General features: G+C 39.4%; 1 protein-coding gene across 6 annotated transcripts in view; it reads left to right on the top strand.

Annotated features, from left to right (window-relative positions):
• ETV1 (ETS variant transcription factor 1) overlaps nt 1-20,250 on the top strand; it is a 75,197-nt gene that overhangs the window by 47,943 nt on the left and 7,004 nt on the right. For all 6 annotated transcript variants that reach the window (XM_042856652.2, XM_042856657.2, XM_042856654.2 and 3 more), the window contains 3 exons: nt 12,988-13,056; nt 13,738-13,806; nt 17,746-17,915. In XM_042856652.2, coding sequence (XP_042712586.1) covers nt 12,988-13,056; nt 13,738-13,806; nt 17,746-17,915 — 308 coding nt within the window. The remainder of the gene's footprint in view (nt 1-12,987; nt 13,057-13,737; nt 13,807-17,745; nt 17,916-20,250) is intronic.

The following is a 20,250-nucleotide window of genomic DNA, read 5'->3' as shown; positions in this document are numbered from 1 at the left end:
CTACTAAATTAAAGGGTTAAAGAAAGGCTCTTTTGTATGCATGCTTCATACTTGGCAAGGGAAAGGGATCTCCTTATTGCATACTGTTACTTTAAATCTGAGGCAGTGTTAATTTTCATTTCTGTTCCAAATTTTCTTTTTAGAGCTGAAAAGGGAAATTTAATCTGAAAGAAAGATGTGTAATCTTTTACCTCTCTTTTTTCACTGCCAGTGACAGAAATGTTCCATTTTAGAGTAATGACATTCAAGCAAAGTTGTTGTTTCGTTTGTAGATGAATAATTAGAGTTTTTAAAAATGTAATAGCTGTGTAACCAGTGGTCATGAAAAATTAATCTCTTGGTATCAGAAAGTATTTTTATTGGCCTTAGAATCACTGCATTTAAGTTGACACATCTGTACACTCCATAAATTGCAGTCAACAACTGTGGTCTGTTGATATTTTGTCTTGCTGCCATCTGTTCTCTAGAAACCATCATTTTTCCATCTTTGCTAAGAGTACATTAAATAACCCCTTAGGAAACATAATGTATTTGTCACTGAATCATTGATTTCATTTTTCACCTATGGATGTTGAGGGGGGACAAATGCCAGAGTGGAAAATCTTTTTTGCATGATATTTCCTTGCAGCTCAAATAAGAATACTGAAACATATTTAAAAAGTTCATTGCAATTCACTGAAGATGTTCCTTTTGGGATGTTTTTAAAGGAGCCTCATAAAAGTTCATTGCTTTTGTGCACTATACTTTTATACATTGTGGAAATCTGGTGAATGAAAAGCATTATTATGGAATGATTATAACTCTATTAAAACATGACATTAATTATGACATGGGAAATGGCAGATCAATTAGTTGTAATTATAATTGCAGGTATGCAATTTCTATTGCAGAATGTTTGAGATAATGGAAAGAGAAAAAGAAAAATGTCAACAGAGCAGAGGCTCTTTCCTCCCTCCTTCCCTTCCCCCCCCCCCCCCCCCCCCCCGCTCCTCCTCCTCTTGGAAAATACAGTTTCTCATATATGTTGAATTGCAACAGAAAATTAAGTCTAAATCTTCTGGCTGTCACTTAATGGATGTATATAATATTGTACATTTTATACAGCACCTTTTAACTCAGAGGGTAAGACCCTTATCTGGTATAAATTATCACGGCTCCGTTGAAGTCAAAGAAGCTATGACAATTTTGCTACGACAATTTACATCTCCGGAGACTCTGCCCCAATGTGCTTTAGACGCTGTATATATATATATGGGCACCTCAATGGTTCTTCTATGTGCGTGTAACTTTTTAAAACCAAGCATGTAGATAAGTATAGATGGAGGAGTCTAGCAGCCGATGTCCATTTTTGAAAATCTTGGCCTAATTTTTTCTAGGTAGTTTCCATCAGGGCCTGACCCTATTCTTATCTTATGAAATATGACAACAGCACGGCCTAAGTGGTATACCAGGAGGTACACTGAATATGACCGCAATTGTGCCTATGTATGTGTGCAATATTAAATATCTGCTTTTAAAATGACTCCTTTTACAATTCCAGAATAATATAAGTTTCACCTTCTACAACCAGTGAATTATTCAAAGAAAACAAATAAGTATCAGCACTGTTCATTCTGTCATGCTGCTTGCTATGCTGATGCCATACAAAATGTATTATTATTCAGGTTGCCTGTCACTTACCCTTATAAGACAGTGTTTTTATTTCTTCATAGCTTTGCCAAACATTAACTGTTTGGGTTGCAATTTTCAATACTGGGTGTCTTCCTCAGGCTGAATGTTTCAGCTAAAACAGCTGAAATTTTCAGCTAAAACAGTTCCACCATTTCTGAGAGAGAAAGCTAGTGAAAAATACATTGTTTTGGCCACGTTAAGAAAATCTGGCAAACTTTTATTTGAAAAGCTCTAGTGCTTCCATGCTGTGGAGCAGGGAGTTTGTTTGATGGGGTGGCCTTTGAGTCACAGATGTGCCTTTGCCATCCATGTGAAAATATGCCCAGAGTCGGCCAAGTTATAAGCTTTTGAGAAATCACAGTTTATATCTCAATGGAGACGTCTTAGATTTTAGCGCCTAAATTCCCCAAAGCTTTTGTTAGCACTGGGCATGCAGCAGCAGCTGGGAAGCTTTCCCTACACTTGCAGCTCTTGGCTGCTGTTGGCCAGGTTGGGTCCAAGTACTGGAACTGAGAGCAGGGAACCTATCTCTCATGTGCTCTCAATGACTCCTTTGGGCCCAGAATGAAGCTGTCTGATTCATACACAGAGGGGATAGGAGCTGGACCTGCAAAGTGTGTGTGACGTTGGTGGGGGGAGGATAGGACAGGGAGATGATTGGGATAGGGAAGCAGTAAGAGACGGGGACTGGGATGTGGAGTGGGGATGGATTGGGTGGGCAAGGGGCCTGGGACTAGATGTCCTAGTCAGGGGCAGTGACTGGGTCTGGAAGCCTGAGGGAGACTGGGACTGGCTGAGCAAAGAGATGGGGACTGAGAACCAATGGGTTGAGGCAAAGAGGTGAGAGGAGTACGGGAGACAGATCTGATGAGACTGTAGGGGGAGAACTGGGACTGGTTGGGCAAAGAACTGGGACAAGGAGCCATAGAGAGGCAGAGATTGAATGAGTATCCCGGAGAGGGAGATTGAGACTGGGAGCCAATGGGGACAGGAAGTGGGGTTATGGGTTGCGGGGGACTGGAAGCCATTGTAGGGGAGAGTGACGGATTGGATGAGTGTCCGGGGAAGGGAGGGAATGGGCCTGGCATTAGAAGTTTGAGGATTGGAGGCTGGGACTGGCTGGGTGAGGAGAATGGGATTGAGACAAAGATCCAGTGGTTGGTCAGAGATAGGAGTGGGATAGGGACAGGGTGCAGGTAGCAGGGCAGAAGGGGCAGCCTTAATTCTGACATGTCCTAACTTTTTGAGTGCTTGACTTTACAGCCTTAATGTTCTTTTAACTTAGTTTTTTGTGCCATGTTACAATGTTATATGTGTGTGTTTAAAGATAGAACGGGAACAAAATAAAACGTTTTAGACTTCCCCCCGACCCATTCTCCCTCCCCCTGCCCCCCCCCCCCCCAAAATAGTATTTAAGTGTCATTGTCATTTTTAAAAGACTTAGGTCAATGTGAGTGAAACTAAAAAGATTCCTTCCCATGCTTTGTTCAGCATTTGTGGCCATCACTGGGGGAGGGGAGAGGGCTGGTGACATTGTTTAAATTTGGAGGCCTGCTGTGCCACACTGGTAGAGAGGCTGAATTAAATTTTGAAGCAAAACTATTTTAAAATGTATTTGTTGGAGACTTATTTTATTTGCCTAGTTTTTTTTTTTTTTACTTATTCGGGGTAGAAATAATAATTGTCTGCCCCCCCTCCCCATCTCCATTGCCACACCTCACCTTCATATTTTCCCACCACTGTGAACAATTAATTTGATAAAAATCAGGGAAAATGTTTAAAAATAAATATTGATACTATCCATCAAAATTATAAAAAAATAAAAATTGAATTCTGCCAAGCCTAAGTATATAAGTGTTAAATATTATTACTACTCCTGTTGTTGTTTTTATTCCCTTAGAAGATTATTCCGTACTCTAACAGACTTCACAGTTAATAAATATTTCTTAATAATGGGCTTAAATTTTCCTTTGATCAATTTCATTCCATTGCTCCAAGTTATACCTCCTTGAATCGTACTAAACAATTCCTTGGTATTAACATACCACCTCTAAATCTTTGTAGGAAGTTTGCATGTATTCTCCTTGTCTGTCTGTGTGTCTAGTTGTTGAAATCTTGCTTTATAAATCCGCTAGCTCTTAATCCTGCTTTTCCTCAAATTTGATGTGATTTCCCTCCTTCTGTTGTTATGCTGCTCGCAACTCTGTGCTGTATTTTCTGCATAGTCTCACCAGTGTTCCATAAAGTGGAACTAACGCTTTCCTAGTGCTTCTGAATGTGCAGCTCAAAATTACGTCCTTTTTATCACCATACTGTTATGCAACAACATATATAATTTTCAGTTCACTATCATGGCTACGGGTGAAACGCTGGCCCCATTGGAGTTTTGCCACCCAGTATTTCACCCTATATATTTTCCAGCATTGCTTCTTTTTTCCCCAGAGTCTTCCTGGAATAGATGAGCATGGTTAAAATACCTGACACTCTTGCTTCAGGAGCTTGTCTTCGCTGCGTTGCTTAAGTAAATGAGCTTGGATTTCATTCTCTTGCTTAAATGCTCGGTGTAGAACTTGCCCCTAAAACAACGAGTGCACATATCCTCAGTCGGATGTGTACAACAGTGGAAAACAATGTGATGACCTAAGTGAGGTGCAGGAAATACTTGGACTTGTTGGGAGGTCGTTGTTAAAGCAGCAGATTTACTGTCTCACTTGATTTCTGGATAGCTATTTTCCTCTAAATATTTGCTATTTCTGTCCTTAAAAAGCTAGGACCTAATCTTACAAGCTATTCCTACTCTTACCTTATTTTATAAAGAAAATCTCAGCAACATATTTCTCTCCTGTGTACAGCAAAATATCTATTGTGTATTTTTTCATTTCAAAGCAGCAACAAAAAACTAAAAAGTTGTCCTCTGGCTGCTGTTTTTCAAAGAAATGGATAAATATCCTCTAAATCTACAGTTACAGTAAGTGGCACTGGCTAATGATTTGATTTGAGAATTGAGAGTACAGTCTGGATTTACTCTTTGTGCATTAACGCAGGTCAGATGGACACAAGCTGCATTTTAAATCAGTAATGGAAGGCTGAAGCCTGTCTTAAACCAATCACATCAGCCTTACCCAAGACCGATTGATCCCTAGGGGCTGAACCCTGTGAGCGCAGCTTTTATATGAATGGACTCTGTACAGCCTGAAGTTTCATTCATAAAATGGATGCTGAAGGGGGAAAAAAAACTAACCCTGGAATGTCCATTTATATAGAACTAAAGAGTGTAGTGTTCCATCAGCTGCTGCTTTTGCCAGTTGACTTGAAGTAATGATTAATGCTCATTGGCCCTGCCTGCATGTAACTTGACACCATTTATGGCCTTGGTGTGTTTCTAATGTATAGTGAATGAGAAGCCTACATTCTCAAATCAGAAACATAAACAGGAACTGGTTGGTCTGAATTCCATTCAAATATGTCACTTCAGCCATGCAGTGTTTGTCCAACTTAGATTTTACAGGCAGGGAACCAGGCGGGGGAGAAAAAGCAACACAGACATTTTTTGCAGTAAGCTCACAAAAAAAAAAAAAAAAAGGAAGGAAGTAGAGAAAAAGTCCGTTTTGCTTTTTTGTTGAATTTAAAGGGAAAGTTAGGCTTAAACTCAAAACAAATTTTAAAGTTAATGAAAGTGATGGAAATGAATATCTGCTTTTAAAATATCCTTCAAAGACCAGATCTATATGGAATTTAATTTCTGATTTTAATATCGGAGCCTTTGTTTTCTGTTCTTAGGTATAAAGTTACATGTTGCCCAGACTGTTGTCTTAAAAATATATTTTCAGAGACCAGATGTCATGATGTTGTCATACTGAAGCCCCATTTCACTATAGAAACCAAAGTTGGTGCATTTCAGAGGGGAAAGGAAGATGTTTATTTAGAGTTTGTTTTTTTAACTATTTTCGCTTAGATATAAACTGCTTGGCCTAAATCTGATTCTAGCTGATAGGTTTATGTTAGGTGTTATAGGTAAGAATTAATCTTGCCATGGTTACCTTTTAGGAAGATTTTTGTGTGTGTCATAAGAGTGTTTCTGTAATACTGGGATGCAGGTGGAAAATAATGAATAATTCAAATGTAGAGCCTTGGGAAATGAGCCTTTCTTTGAGCCTTCCTCAAACAGGATCCTGTGAGCTCTGCATGCAGATTTAAGTCTTGCTACCACTGCTCTTATTCATAGCACCATGGTGGCACCCTGCAAACACTTGCCTGTGTGCTTAGCTTTATGCATGAGAGTAGTCCCATTGAATGTTATGGGGTTCTGCGCAGGTGTTTGCAGGATCAGGATATAAGTGAGATCCCTGGACAGACAAGCTACAGACTGGGGCAGGGAGGAAGAGCTTACTCCGCTGTTACCACCTGTCTAATGAAGAATGAAAAAATTATTCATTATGTTTTCCACTTGGTGTGTCTTCATTTTCCAGAAAACTAAATGAGTGAGTCACCATAAATTCTGAGATTAGATTTTTTTTTTTTTGGTGGAGCAAATTACACTACTTATTTGATATATAACAATGCTACTAAAATACAGAGGCTCTCATTTAACAAAATTACTTTGTTCTCTTGTGCAATATTTTTGCCCAAGCCAAACAATATTGGGTTGAAGTGCTGTAGTAGAATTGTCAGATGAAAGCAATCTATGTCGTTTTAAATTAAGATTTTAGAAAGAACATTAGGCATTTGTCTGAACTGCAACATGTCTACATTTTGGGTTGAATCCTGGCCCCATTCAAGACTGTACCAAATCCCACATTATGGTGTTAGCGACTGATCCTCCAACAGATCTGTGTGCAAGGATCTTTACTGCTGGGCAGCAGGAGTAGGGGTCCACAGGTGTATATCTGTTTGCAAAATCTGTCCCTTAAACAGCATTGTGGAAGTGCTGTCCATCTGATGAGATGTAACACCGAAGCCCTACACATTTGTGGTATGTGAAGGTCCCAAAAAGCAAGAGGTGATCTAGCTGTATTGCAGCTGGAATCATTGCGTTCTGCCTACCAGGGTGGATAAAAAGCAATAATTTTTTTTTTAAATATAAAAAATCTGATTTTTTTGATAAAATGCTTTTTGAGGAAAAAACCTATCTAAAGATAGTTTTAATTACATTATAGCTCAAAGATCTCTCATCATGGCATAGGGATTATAAATTTTAATTCTATAGTATGAGACAATATATTCATGTAATGTTTATGAAAAGTTTTGTAAATGAGTTCCAATAGTTCATGGATTAGGGACCCAATCTTATGGGGTTCCACAAGCTTCTGTATAGATTAAAGAGGCTAGGACTTTTCAGCTTGGAAAAGAGGAGACTAAGGGGGGGACATGATAGAGATATATAAAATCATGAGTGGTGTGGAGAAAGTGAATAAGGAAAAGTTATTTACTTGTTCCCATAATATAAGAACTAGGGGCCACTAAATGAAATTAATGGGCAGCAGGTTTAAAACAAATAAAAGGAAATTCTTCTTCACACAGCGCACAGTCAACCTGTGGAACTCCTTGCCTGAGGAGGTTGTGAAGGCTAGGACTATAACAGGGTTTAAAAGAGAACTAGATAAATTCATGGAGGTTAAGTCCATTGATGGCTATTAGCCAGGGTGGGTAAGGAATGCTGTCCTTAGCCTCTGTTTGTCAGAGGGTGGAGATGGATGGCAGGAGAGAGATCACTTGATCATTACCTGTTAGGTTCACTCCCTCTGGGGCACCTGGCATTGGCCACTGTTGGTAGACAGGATACTGGGCTGGATGGACCTTTGGTCTGACCCAGTATGGTCATTCTTATGTTCTTATAGATTATTTAGGTTAATCTTTCTATCTACCCAATGGGACTCAGTGTTCAGTCTAGAAGATACCATCAGAGATGCTTAGTTTTGCAGTTCTCAACCTATGTCTCCAAAGGTAATATGTTTGTTAACAGCAAAAATGTTTTAAAATAAATAAATAATATAGAGAGGTGAGAAATAACAGACCTCAACTCTATTGTCCCTCTGCAAATTTGTGTACACAGGGTCAATCCCTTACCTCTCTCTAAAAGTACAAGGTTTCAAAAAGTTCAATCAATAAAAGTTTGTTGGGGGGCGCAATAGATCTGGACAAGGAGAAGAAGTCTTGAGATAAATGTGGGAAGCGAGGGACATATGCTTGTTTTGTTAAAATATTATATGTTTGCTGTTGAAGAAAAAAATCCAGAATACTTAACGTTGTTGTTTTAGTTAAATAAAACAATTTAAATGTCTGTCTGGTGATGTTCTCCTCCTAATACAGCATAGCAAGAAAATCCTCCAAATATTAATGATTAACCTGTTGAATCGGAGATACACCTCTACACCGATATAACGCTGTCCTCGGGAGCCAAAAAAATCTTACTGCGTTATAGGTGAAACCGCGTTATATTGAACTTGCTTTGATCCGCCGGAGTGCGCAGCCCCCCCCCCCCCCCGAGCGCTGCTTTACCGCGTTATATCCGAATTCATGTTATATAGGGTAGAGGTGTAGCTCACCTCCCAATGACTTCATAAATATCTACTTCAATTATCTTTGGTAAATGAGATAACCAAACACTCATTCATTTTCTGATATAGCTGTAAAACAAATCTGAAAAGGTTTTTTTCAGAATAAATCACTGTTTAAAAATGTATAGTGTGTACCTTCTAAAAATGAAACCTATGTCTATCTCTGAGTTGTGAAGAATATGTATTAAGGTTCTAACAACCAACAAGAATGCACTTGTATGTAGAAATCCATGATTAAATCGAGTCTTCCTGACTAGTGATTTAAATCGTGCTTTAAATCATGATTTAAATCAAATCCATCCTGCTGCCTACCTAAAAATTCCCCTTGTGGTTTCAGCTGATTACTGTATTCTTCTTCGCCTCACACTCTAAACTGTTGGGGTTAAGTTGCTGTATTAAACAGATGTTACTTTCCATCCTGGAGCTGGCTGCATTTTAGTGATAGATGTAATGACCCTGGTGCATAGGCAGTATATTAATTTAAATTTGAAGTGCTCCTGGTTCACAGATGATAAATACTATGTGCATATACATTATTATTTTATTAAAATGAGACGCCTTTGAGGTTGGGAGTCCTAAAATATAACCTGTCCTAAATTTAACATTTTCTTTAAAAACTAAAATGGGCTCTTGAGCCTAGAAAAGAAAAGGTGAAAAAATTCTACTGATTTTTTTCTGTCTTGCCCACTTATAACAACAGCAGGCAGAGCAGAGGGACAGAATGTGTGTGTCTACTTGTGAAACCAAATACAGCTACGGATTTGAGCCACAGTCATGAAAGTTTGGGATTTGACCTACATCATAGCCCTTCTTTTGAGGGGCTGATGGATTTATATTTATTTTAAGGACCAAAAGAACAGTTCAGAAGGAAATGCTGTCAGGTCAAGTTAAACGATTGGCTGTTTCTCTAGCCAAACCCCTTGAAGTTTTAGTGATTAGCTTCCATTCTTATAATAGTATCCTATCCAGTCCCAGAGGGTAAGTGAGAGAAGAACTAGGAAAGTAAACAGGAAGACAAGAGCATGGTCCCAGTGCCAATACTATCATTTTATTTTCTGACTTTAAGGAAGAAAACAGGTTTTGTCTGTGGATGGGGTCTATTGATCAAAGTGAGAGACTTGTTTGCAGGCTCAATATAAGTGACTGCCACTGGGGGCAGAATCACATCGGTGCTTCCTTGCTTTGTGTTTTTTGTACAGAATTTAATCCCTGCTGTGTTATCGTTGTCACCAGGCCCTTATCTGCTATGGGTTGTAAAGAGATGTGAACCAGAAGCTTTGCCCCTTTTAGAGCAATGGAGCTCAGTGGCAGAGTATTTCTTCCAGGAAAGCTAGAACTTCAGGTTTCTAATAGAACTATCGTTTTGTCCCAGAAATCCATTTATTCTGGGATAGGTACTAAATCATTCAGGGCTAGATTGCAATTTTGCAGCCTGCCCTCGGGGAAGGGATAGCTCAGTGGTTTGAGGATTGGCCTGCTAAACCCAGGATTGTGAGTTCAATCCTTGAGGGGGCCACTTAAGGATCTGGGGCAAAATGAGTACTTGGTCCTGCCTAGTGAAGGCAGGGGGCTGGATTCAATGACTTTTCAAGGTCCCTTCCAGTTCTAGGAGATAGGATATCTCCATTAATTTAGTTTTATTTATTTATTTTTTTAGGGTGCTGTGGAGCTGCACTGTGCCAGGAGGAGACCTGAGAATGAATTGTGATTCGAATTCCCAGTTCCTCCTCTTCTTCTCCCTTGCTCTGAGGGAGGAAGAAGTTACTTCACCCTTTCTCATGGCAAACCTGACTTTCCCCTGTGCAGCAGGACAATTACTCTGTGGGAGAGGGTGGAGCTAGAATGCGTCCCACTCTACCTACTTCTTCACAACAGGGAGTATTGGGGGCAAGTAGCCCTTGCTCTCCTCATCTCAGTCAGAGTCATGGTCTGAGAAGTGGACTTCAAGAACGCTGAGTCACTCCTTTTGTGTCTGTGACAGTCCCTCAGGTTGCAGTATATTAATATGAAAGTGTGCTAAACAAGAAGGGTCTAATCTTATTCCCTATTTGAGTACAGAATCCAGTATGAGCTGCTCAGTTAGGACCTGACCGTGCTCGCACTGGAGTTAGTAGTTGATTTCCCTGTTTTCAGTGGGAGGAAGATTGGGTTCTTACTTTGTACTTCTTGATGAAGGCACAGCATAGTTCATCAAGTTCCTCCTTGGCATTCCCCGAAGAGCAGGTGTTGCTGCAGTCTCAAGATTATATATTTTAAAATAACACTTACTGGGGGGCGGAGGGGGTAATGGTGTCAGGACAATACGAAATAAGGCTAGTTTCACTATTTTAAGACGATTGCTCTATTGCTCTTAGGGTTCAGGGAGACCAGCATGACCTCAGAGTGTTCCAGATTAATAGCACTCCTTATGCATCCTTACTTTTTCACTGGACTCTGCCCTTCGTAAGGTGATAGAACTTTATAATATGAGCTAAGAATGTGCCACATGTGGGTTCCATATCCAAAAGCCAGGCATATTTATTTAATATCTGTAAGCCGCTAAAAGATCTGAAGGTGATACAATCAGTTCACCTCAACTACTTGCAGTGTGCCCTGAAAGTAGCTCCATGCCTTTGCGCTATTGCGTTTATCTTCTTGAGACCATAATTTAACAAGAAGAAAATACACAATTGCTTTGCAATTTCTGCTCTAAAATGTTTGCTTTTGAAGTAACTCCGCTTAGCTAGTTAAAATACTTCTGGGTCTTAGTTAAGCATTTAGTACAATTTAAAACTGCAATGTTAAATTTCATTGGTTGGAGTTTTTATTAGATAAGGTTGAAATGAAAGCAGCAGGCAATTTAATTAGGAGTAATTTTTCTGGGCAAGTCATTACTTTGATGAACTTCAGAGCAATGTTTATGGCTCCTAATTAACCATGTTAGTCATTTGATTGAATAATCACTTTGGAAATGTTTCTACAATTTGATTAGAGTCTGACCCACTCTGATAGTCATAAATTAACTGATAGCACTTTAGAATAACAAGACTTTAGTTACTTTATGAGGAATAGATTCTTCTCTACTATATTTTTAGTCCTCTATGGAGTATTTAATCTTAGGGTTCCGTTGCATTTAAACAATGTTGGTAAAAACAAGAGTTGTCTTAAAAAAAAAAAGTCTCCAGATGTTAATTATAATTGATTTTGACGCACAAGAGATATTACCACTAAAAACACAACTGTATTGATAGATACATGCATAGCTCCCTTGTGCTGTCAGTTAGATCATTTTGCAAGAGCCAGCATCATGAGTTGCAAATAGGTTTTGTTGCCAATATTAGTGAATTTTTACCTAAAATAGAAAATAACGTCTGTTTCAATTCTCAAGCTTCCTCCTTTTACATAGATTCTTTTTCCGTTCTCTTAAAATCTAATCTGTTTGGTAACCTGAGTGATTCTTTGCTTGTGAACCACTGCTTGCAGCTTTGACTTCTGGTGTACAAAATTACACTTGACCTGTCTGAACATTGAATCACTGATTCCTGTGATTACTCAGAATAGTTGTAAAAGATGCTTGAAATACTAGAGCCCAAGGAGACAAGTACTGAATGCTTAATAGGGAAAACAAGCAATAAAAGAGGGACGGGGCTTTTAGACACTTAGAGGAAACTTATTACTATCCTGTGCTGTGCTTGCTGTGGGAATTCAGTGTAAAACCTCATTTTCTTATCCTACCAAGCCCTTGATACTCATCACCAGTCAGTGAACAGTGAAATTTAGAATTGCGTTCTGAAAAGGGGTTGTAGACAATGTTAGAAGAATAATGTTCGTTTCTCCTGACCTCTCTTTGCATCTCTTCCAGAGTCATGTGTTATAAGATTGCATGGCTTAGGGTAGGGGTTTATCACAAGATCAAGTAGACTCTCTTAAGCAAGACTTTTGGTATTCAATAGGCAGGTTAAAAAAATGGACTAGAAGGGCAACCATTTGTGGTCCGGTTTGTTTGCATGGGATATAACTAGGGATAGAGTCAGGTGAGGGGAAAAGACAAAGATGGGTGTCTGCACAGAGCATACCATATTAATTAGTATTGTTTGGTTTTCTCATTCTTCTTCCATGCTTAAGGAAACATTGGCAACGTAGATAGTAGAAATGATAAACTCTATATGCATTTGTATTGCCTTAAAAGTGCACGATGCTGTAAAAAAATGGTAATCAATACCACTGAATTCCTTACATGTGTTTTAAAGTGTCTTAACAGTTAGAGAAAATGCCTTTAAACTTTCAGAACTTGGAACCCAGGCTCAGAAGCCAGGCATTCCCTGTGGTAATTATGCCATATTTTGTGGTTTATTAGTCTCTGCTATGATTGGCGAGCTATTGATTTCAAAATCATTGCTATGTCAGTTTGGTTACCAAAAGACCTAGATGCAGAAGTGTGGGGTTTAGAAAATTAATTCTGACTTGTGTATTTTGGTCTGTAATCACACTGAAGTGTGATTGTCATGGGAGTTGACCTTTAACAAGGTTAATTATGATAAAAATTTGAGTTCAAGTGCCTGTGTTAGACAAGATCAATGTTCCACACATTATGCTTTTCTTTTTTGCCATGCTTTGTGCATGCTGCTCTGAAATGCTAACTATGTGTTGACAGGTTCCCCCTCGCTGTGACTTATGTCCCTTTCTGTTACTCTTCTATCTGTAGCCTGTCTCATTGATAACCTGCACACTTTCAATTCCAGACAGTCTTTTGACTAGAGTTGTCTTCTTCTCCTTTCAGAAGTGCCTAGCTGCCATTCCATTTACATGAGGCAAGAAGGCTTCCTGGCTCACCCAAATAGAACAGAAGTTAAGTTTTCTATTTTTTATGTCACTTTTGTACAAGAGAAACTTTTGGGATTTTTTTAGTGGAGAAATTTGGAGATTACACGAATTATTGTGCTGCTTAGAAAACTCCATCCTCTGCTGCCGCCTGCTCTATCCCTGTGTTTTTGATGTGCCAAATCATTGCAACCTATACTAGTACCAAAGGTTAGATAGGATACAAGCAGCTGAAATGTGGACTTACTCAATATTCTTTCCAGTGGCACTAGCTATTGAATGGGCACTTCTCATAAATTTGCCCCCCTGAGCCCATCCTGCTAAAATGCTGCTCCTCAGTCTGTTGGTTTGACAATCTCAATCACATGTTAAGGACTCTAGCTAACATGTTAAAGTTTGGAATGCTGTTTTAAAAATCTCTTTGGGTTCTCTTTGGGCCTGATCCTGCACCCATTTAAAAGTGGCAGTCCTCTGACTTCAGTAGGTGCATCTTTGGGGCCTTTGTCAAAATGAAGTTTGTTAGCGCACAGTAAAGGCATTTTATACATTTAATGGAAGTAGTCCAGAACTAGAAGAAATTACCAGTAAAAGACAGATATTTTGCTTCCCAGTCTTCTGCTTTAACACATATTTTAAGACAATATGCAATGTGTTTTCTCCCTTCATTACTCATACATCTAGCAAATAAACTTTTCTCTTCAATTTACAGGTTGTATGTATGAAAAGGGACCTAGACAGTTTTATGATGATACTTGTGTTGTTCCAGAGAAGTTTGATGGTATGTATTCCATATTTCTGTTCTTTTTTTTTCCTGGTGTGGGGAGTTGGAAAGGGAGTTGTTGATCAAAAAGGTCAGTAACATTCCAATTTAAGATTCCTTAACACACCATTTGCTGTGCACCCAACCAAAGCTGACCTCTGCCTCTTGAAACCAAAGTCTCCTTTTCAAGAGGATGTCAGTCTATTTTTGCTAGTGAGAGATTCTGTATCCAGAGATATGTTAGAGGAGCACAGTTCTGGCTGTGCTGAGAAGTAATAGGAGGATTTCCATTGCACTGATGATCACATACAGCTTGTTATTAGAGATTTATTGAAAGCTGATCCTGTAATTAACAAAGCAGAACAGAAAGCAGCTCCTCTGGATTTACTGATGACTAATGCAGCCTGTTGTGTCTCATTGTCCATGAAGAATTGAATTATTGAACATAAGTGCAACAGAGCAATTCAGGGTTTGATGTATTTTTTTTTTCTAGAGAGATGTCTGTATTAAACCTTGTGCTACTTGGTAATTGTTGAAAGGGTTTCGTACCAAAAGAATTACCTTTTCATAGCACTGGCCATTATAACAAACATTTTCCAAAGATGAGTAATGGGGTCACGTCAGATAAAATAGCCCAAAGTCAACTCAGTATATGGATTACCTGGTGCAACTCTGATTTACTATTGTTCTGTACCATTGTAACCAAAGGCATAATTAGGCCCAGTATGTGATAGTCTGCAACTTTGGGTAAGTGATTTGCAGACTGAACAGCTAATTGATTTACAGGAGAACCTCAGAGTTATGAACTGACCAGTCAACCACACTTTTGGAACCAGAAGTACACCATCAGGGACCAAAAAAAATAATAATAATACAGTAGGGTACTGTGTTAAACGTAAAGTACTGCAAAAATAAAGGGGAAGCAGCATTTTTCTTCTTCATAGTAAAGTTTCAAAGCTATATTAAGTCAATGTTCAGTTGTAAACTTTTGACAGACCAACCATAACGTTTTGTTCAGAGTTACGAACATTTCAGAGTTACGAACAGCCTCCATTCCCGAGGTGTTCGGAACTCTGAGGTTCTATTGTAGTTGCTGCTTTGGCTTAGTCTCTGTACATCCACCTTTGCTTGTTTAACAGGATTGAGTGGATGTCCTTCTGATAAGTGACTGTGAAAGGCTCTCTGAACCTTGCTTAACGGAGTTTGGAGAGATCCAAATTTTCCCTAGGACATTTGTGCGTGTTATCAAACCTTTGCACGTCTATCACACTGTTGCATCTGCTTATGAATGGGAGGGCTCAAATTAAAATCAACCTGGAGAATTACATACTTTTGAAACTGAGGTGCCACCAGCATATCAGAGCTGATGTGGAATAGCAAGAAGCAAATGGAGGATTCTGAATGCTGTTAGACCTAAGCTCTGATGATTGCTAAATCCAGCCCTGTATTGTCATGGGGTTGACGCTTTCACAGAAGGAATGATTTTACTCACAGTCACCCTTGTACTCTGGGTGATGGAACATAAGCTAATTGTGTTTTTATTTAGCACATCAACTCAGATCTTTATTTCTAAACAAGAAACATTATGTGTCTGGTCCTACTTCCATGGGCACCAGTGACAAATTCCTGTTTACATCACTGGGAGCAGGATTGGGCCCTCTGTTTCTTTACTTCATAAAGTTAAAATTATTTGTAGGAGCAATACCCATCTATTTCATTCCTGAACAGCTGCACGTTTTATTTAAAAAAAATAAGAATCGAAAGGTGTGGAGCAGATTGCTTCAGAAAATAAATCTTTGGAAATAGGTATGCTCTTCCAAGGGAAACAGCTGACTTGAAGCTGCTGTAAGTGGACAGTGCAGTGCTCTTCACAAGATCAGGCTCAGGTGTAAGAAGAATCTGTGAGTTTGTACGTACGTCTAATGTGGGGGGAGCATTGAAAACGAGCACAATCACCCATTGTTCTAAAAATGGTATTGACTCTCCATTGCATGTGGCCCATAGGGTAAAAGTGGGATATATCCAGCAATGTGCCTAACGTTTTGGGGCTAGATTCTCTGCTGTTTCTGTTGAAATCAATAGATCTCTCTCTGCCAGCTTACACTAAGAATCGGGTCCTCGGTAATACTGCACTTGCTGTTTACATGTTACGCAGCTATAGTTAGAAGAAAAATCTTGTCCTTGAAAAATAAGTGGTTGCAGGATCAGGATTTAACATAAATCAAAGAGCCAGATGTTGATTTATTTGTTTTTTTGCCAACTATTGCCTTAGTTTTCTCTCTTTTTTTATAAAAGGCTGTATTCTGTTTGTAATGCTCTTATTCTTTTGACTACATTGAGCCCTTCTATAATGGCAATGAGGCTATCCTTATGCTTTTGGTTAATGTAAAATCCTGACTTCCATCACTAGCCAGACAAGGTGGGTGAGGTAATATCTTTTATTGGACCAATTTCTGTTGCTGAGGGAGAAAAGCTTTTGAGCTACACAAAGCTCTTCTTCAGGTCTGAGAAAGGTACTAAGAGTGTCACAGCTAAATACAAGATCAAACAGACAGTTTGGCATAATTAGTTAGCCCATATTCTAAGGGACCATTCAACAGGAAGTGGCCCATTAATGCCACTGTAGTCATAGAACAAAAAGGGGGATTAGTGGGTTACAGATTGTTGTAATAAACCATAAATTCAGTGTCCTAAATGTTCCCTTAGAATATGTGTTAACTACTTATGCTAAAGTGTTCCATCTTGTATTTAGCTGTGACACCTTTAGTACCTTTCCCAGACCTAATAATAATAATAATATATGGAGATATCCTATCTTCTAGAACTGGAAGGGACCCTGAAAGGTCCTTGAGTCCAGCCCCCTGCCTTCACTAGCAGGACCAAGTACTGATTTTGCCCTAGATCTCTAAGTGGTCCCCTCAAGGATTGAACTCACAAGCCTGGGTTGGTCCAATAAAAGGTATTACTTCACCCACCTTGTCTCTCCCAATATCCTGGAACAGACACGGCTACAACAATGCTGCATACAGGTCAGGCTGCTTGGCAAAAGTTGCTGTTCTGGTGGTGAAATGGGGAATAGAGTTTTACAAGTAGACCGAGGATTGCTGTCATCATTAGCAGAAACAAAATCTCTGTTCTATCCCCAGACCTTTTAGCTAATGTTGTTTCCCTGAGCTGTTCAGTAGACATACAATTTAAAAACAAGCAAACACACAGTATGGATGTAACAGTGTTTCATTAGCAATTTGTGCAGAGCAGTTAGCAAAATGTTGTTTATTTGATAGATTTCCCTGGGTCTGAAATTTAAGCAAAAATAACTTACTGCTTTTTAAGGGGAAATGCTAATCTCATATGCAGGTATGAGTAAATTATAAAGCGTGCTAAAAATGAACCATCTTTTATGCAAGTCCAATATGCCACAGAGGAACTCACATATCTGCAGGATTTGCATGCCTATACATAAAGCCAATGCTGTTTAAGTCCAAGTCAAATGCTCTGTCAAATTTCCCTTAGAAGTATTTGCATGCAAAAGAAGTTTTAGTCAATAGGGTTTTGCAGCTATATGAAGCATACATTACATTTTCAAAATGGGGGTTGTGCAAAGTATTGTATACAAATGAAATTCTTCAGGCATCAGAATTGTTTACAGAAACAGTTCATGGTCTTTCAGATATAGGGTATTGCAAAATGTTGTTTGCAAGTGAGATTTGCATATATCAGAGTTAGATGAAAAACAACAAAGACTGACATGAAGCGTGACTGAGTTTAGGTACTCTACTTTTTTGTCTTAATTTGCTAGTAAATTACCTGTATGAGTGTATTATATATAATCAGCAAGAAGAAGGGAAGGTAGTATATGCAGGCTTGTAAGGTGATAAGGATTTTTTTTTTGGTTTGGCATTTCATCTAACTAACTGATCACTGATGAATATTTGACATTATTTTGTGTGTGTGTAGGTGACATCAAACAAGAGCCAGGGATGTACCGTGAGGGACCCACATATCAGCGGCGGGGCTCACTTCAGCTCTGGCAGTTTTTGGTAGCCCTTCTTGATGACCCATCAAACTCTCACTTCATTGCTTGGACCGGCCGAGGCATGGAATTCAAACTGATTGAGCCAGAAGAGGTGGGTGTGGAAGTTTGCTGTTTGAAGGACAACACATCTCAAAATAGATTTATGCATCCTACAAATTAATTGTATTCCTTTTCTGGAGAGATGCATTCCTCTCCTTCTGAAACTTTACTTAAGGAATATAGGGAGGACAGGTACTCTACGTGCTGGTAGGTTTAGAATAGGTGCACATTATTTTAAGTGTCTTGATTCAACTAATCATGCACAGGCAATCACTAAAACAAATGGAAGCTTAAGTGCCATATTTCAAAATACTCAGCACTCCACAGTTGGAGGCCAGATTTTCAGATGAGTTACATGGAAAATAGTGGGAGCTACTGGGTGCTGAGCTGTCTTGAAAATGTGCTCCCCTGCCCCTGTGTGTCTATGAAATGCAAGGTTATTAACCCTGTATCTTCGAATTGAAGAATGCTAAGGTAACTTTAAAGGGCTCGGGCCTTAGCATGGGAGGTCCAAAGTCTATGGCTAGAATTTTCAAACAAGCTTAAGGGAGATGGGCACCAAGCTTACATTCAATTTCAGTAGGAGTTAGACGCCTTTGAAAATCCTCACCCATGTGCCACCAGCTCAGGCGCCCATCCTGCAAACGCTTCTACACATGCATAATTCCATTGAAATCAGGATTGGTCAGGGTTATGACATTACTCACATGCATAAATATTTGCTGAACGGGGCCTTAAATCAAGTGTGGAACAAAAGGAACAGGAATAATTAATAGGCTATTTTATAAATAAACTTTCTTTTCACTAGCTAGAGTATGAACCAGCCTACATCTTCCCTGCCCGAAAATCTGGTTGTGCGAGCTCAGTAAAATACCTGTGCTGATATTTTGATCAGTGCAGTCACAAAGTGATGTGATTGGTTGAATACTACACATGGGGATGAGGTATGTGGAGGTGGGTGGGGATTAGGACTCACTCCCAGCTGCGGCTAAGGCACACAGTGCAGCTCAGGAGAGGGTGCAAGGTTGTTTTCACACACACACTCACACTCATCTAGGTCTGCTATTTCCAGGCATAATTTAAGATGGTTTTCATTTGGCCCTCAATTATACCAGCTTCCCACCGCTACAGTGGGCAGTTAGAGCAGTCAAGGATCAGCAGGTTACAGCTATGTCCTCCATCCTCCAGATATGGCCCCTACAGTAGCAGTAAGGAGGGGTATTCATAGGAGCTTCTATGCTGGCTCCGCTCCATTCAAGTGTCCCTCTACACTGGGATGAGCTTCACACTCAACTGCCAACAGATTCTAGCTCCAGTTTAGCTGGTCATTGAAAGTGGCTGTGTTGCATCATGGAAATTGGTTCTTTTAACTGTGTCAGTTGATTTGACGGTGAAAGTTTTCAAGCCCTACAGCACACTACATGTATGCATTGGTGTTAAGAAAGTTAGATGACCATTAATTTCTATTTCTTTTGTGGCCTGATCCAAAACCTACAGAAGTCAATGGAAAGACTCCCTTTGATTTCATTGGATGTCATAACAGGTCCATGAAATGTATTTTCATCAACTTCCTTTAGAGTTCACAAGCTCCTGCTGCTTATGCCTCATGTAGAGTAATATTCCAGCAAGTAATTGTGATTTCACGAACAGTGGATTATGACTTCAGGTACAGAATGAGTAAGAAAAAGCCTGATTTCATGGAAGTATATCTGGTAATAAAACAAGAGGCATAAAGACAGACAAAAAATAAAGATGACAGCAGCAGACATATAACTCTCCATTGAGTAACTTTCATAGTTTTCCATGAGTTGTCTGCAATTAATCTAAAAATAAATAAATAAACAGGCAGGTTCTAAGGTGTGATCGGTGCTGCCTATGTTTGCTATCCAGTCTTTTTTGCCAACCTGGTTATCCAACAAGCTCTAGTATCAGAATAGGGTTTTTTAGTTTCTCTGCCCTCTTCACCTATAGTAGCATGTACATGGGGAAAGGTGGTTTTCTTTTATCTTGTATCTTCTAATAGCCTCACTACTGTGACTATTACAGCTGCAATCTCTATGACTTCCTGAACTGAAGTGGAAAGGTTTTGTGTGATATACAGTGCTACAGTAACAAAAATGATACAGGAAAAGCAGGCAGCTCATCTACAAAGTAGCATGAAAGAAGAGTTTTCTTCTTGTCTTTGGGAGGCTTAGGGCTGGTCCACACTAACCCCCCAGTTCGAACTAAGATACGCAACTTCAGCTACGTGAATAACATAGCTGAAGTCGAAGTATCTTAGTTCGAACTACAAGGTACTTACCGCGGGTCCACACGTTGCAGGCAGGCTTCCCCGTCGACTCCGCATACTCCTCTTGCGGAGCAGGAGTACCGGTGTCGACGGCGAG

This window comes from Chrysemys picta, chromosome 2 (assembly GCF_011386835.1).
Source record: "Chrysemys picta bellii isolate R12L10 chromosome 2, ASM1138683v2, whole genome shotgun sequence".
Classification (NCBI taxonomy): domain Eukaryota; kingdom Metazoa; phylum Chordata; order Testudines; family Emydidae; genus Chrysemys; species Chrysemys picta.
The sequence above is the reverse complement of the archived record's forward strand: the minus strand, read 5'-3'. Positions and strand labels throughout refer to the sequence as shown.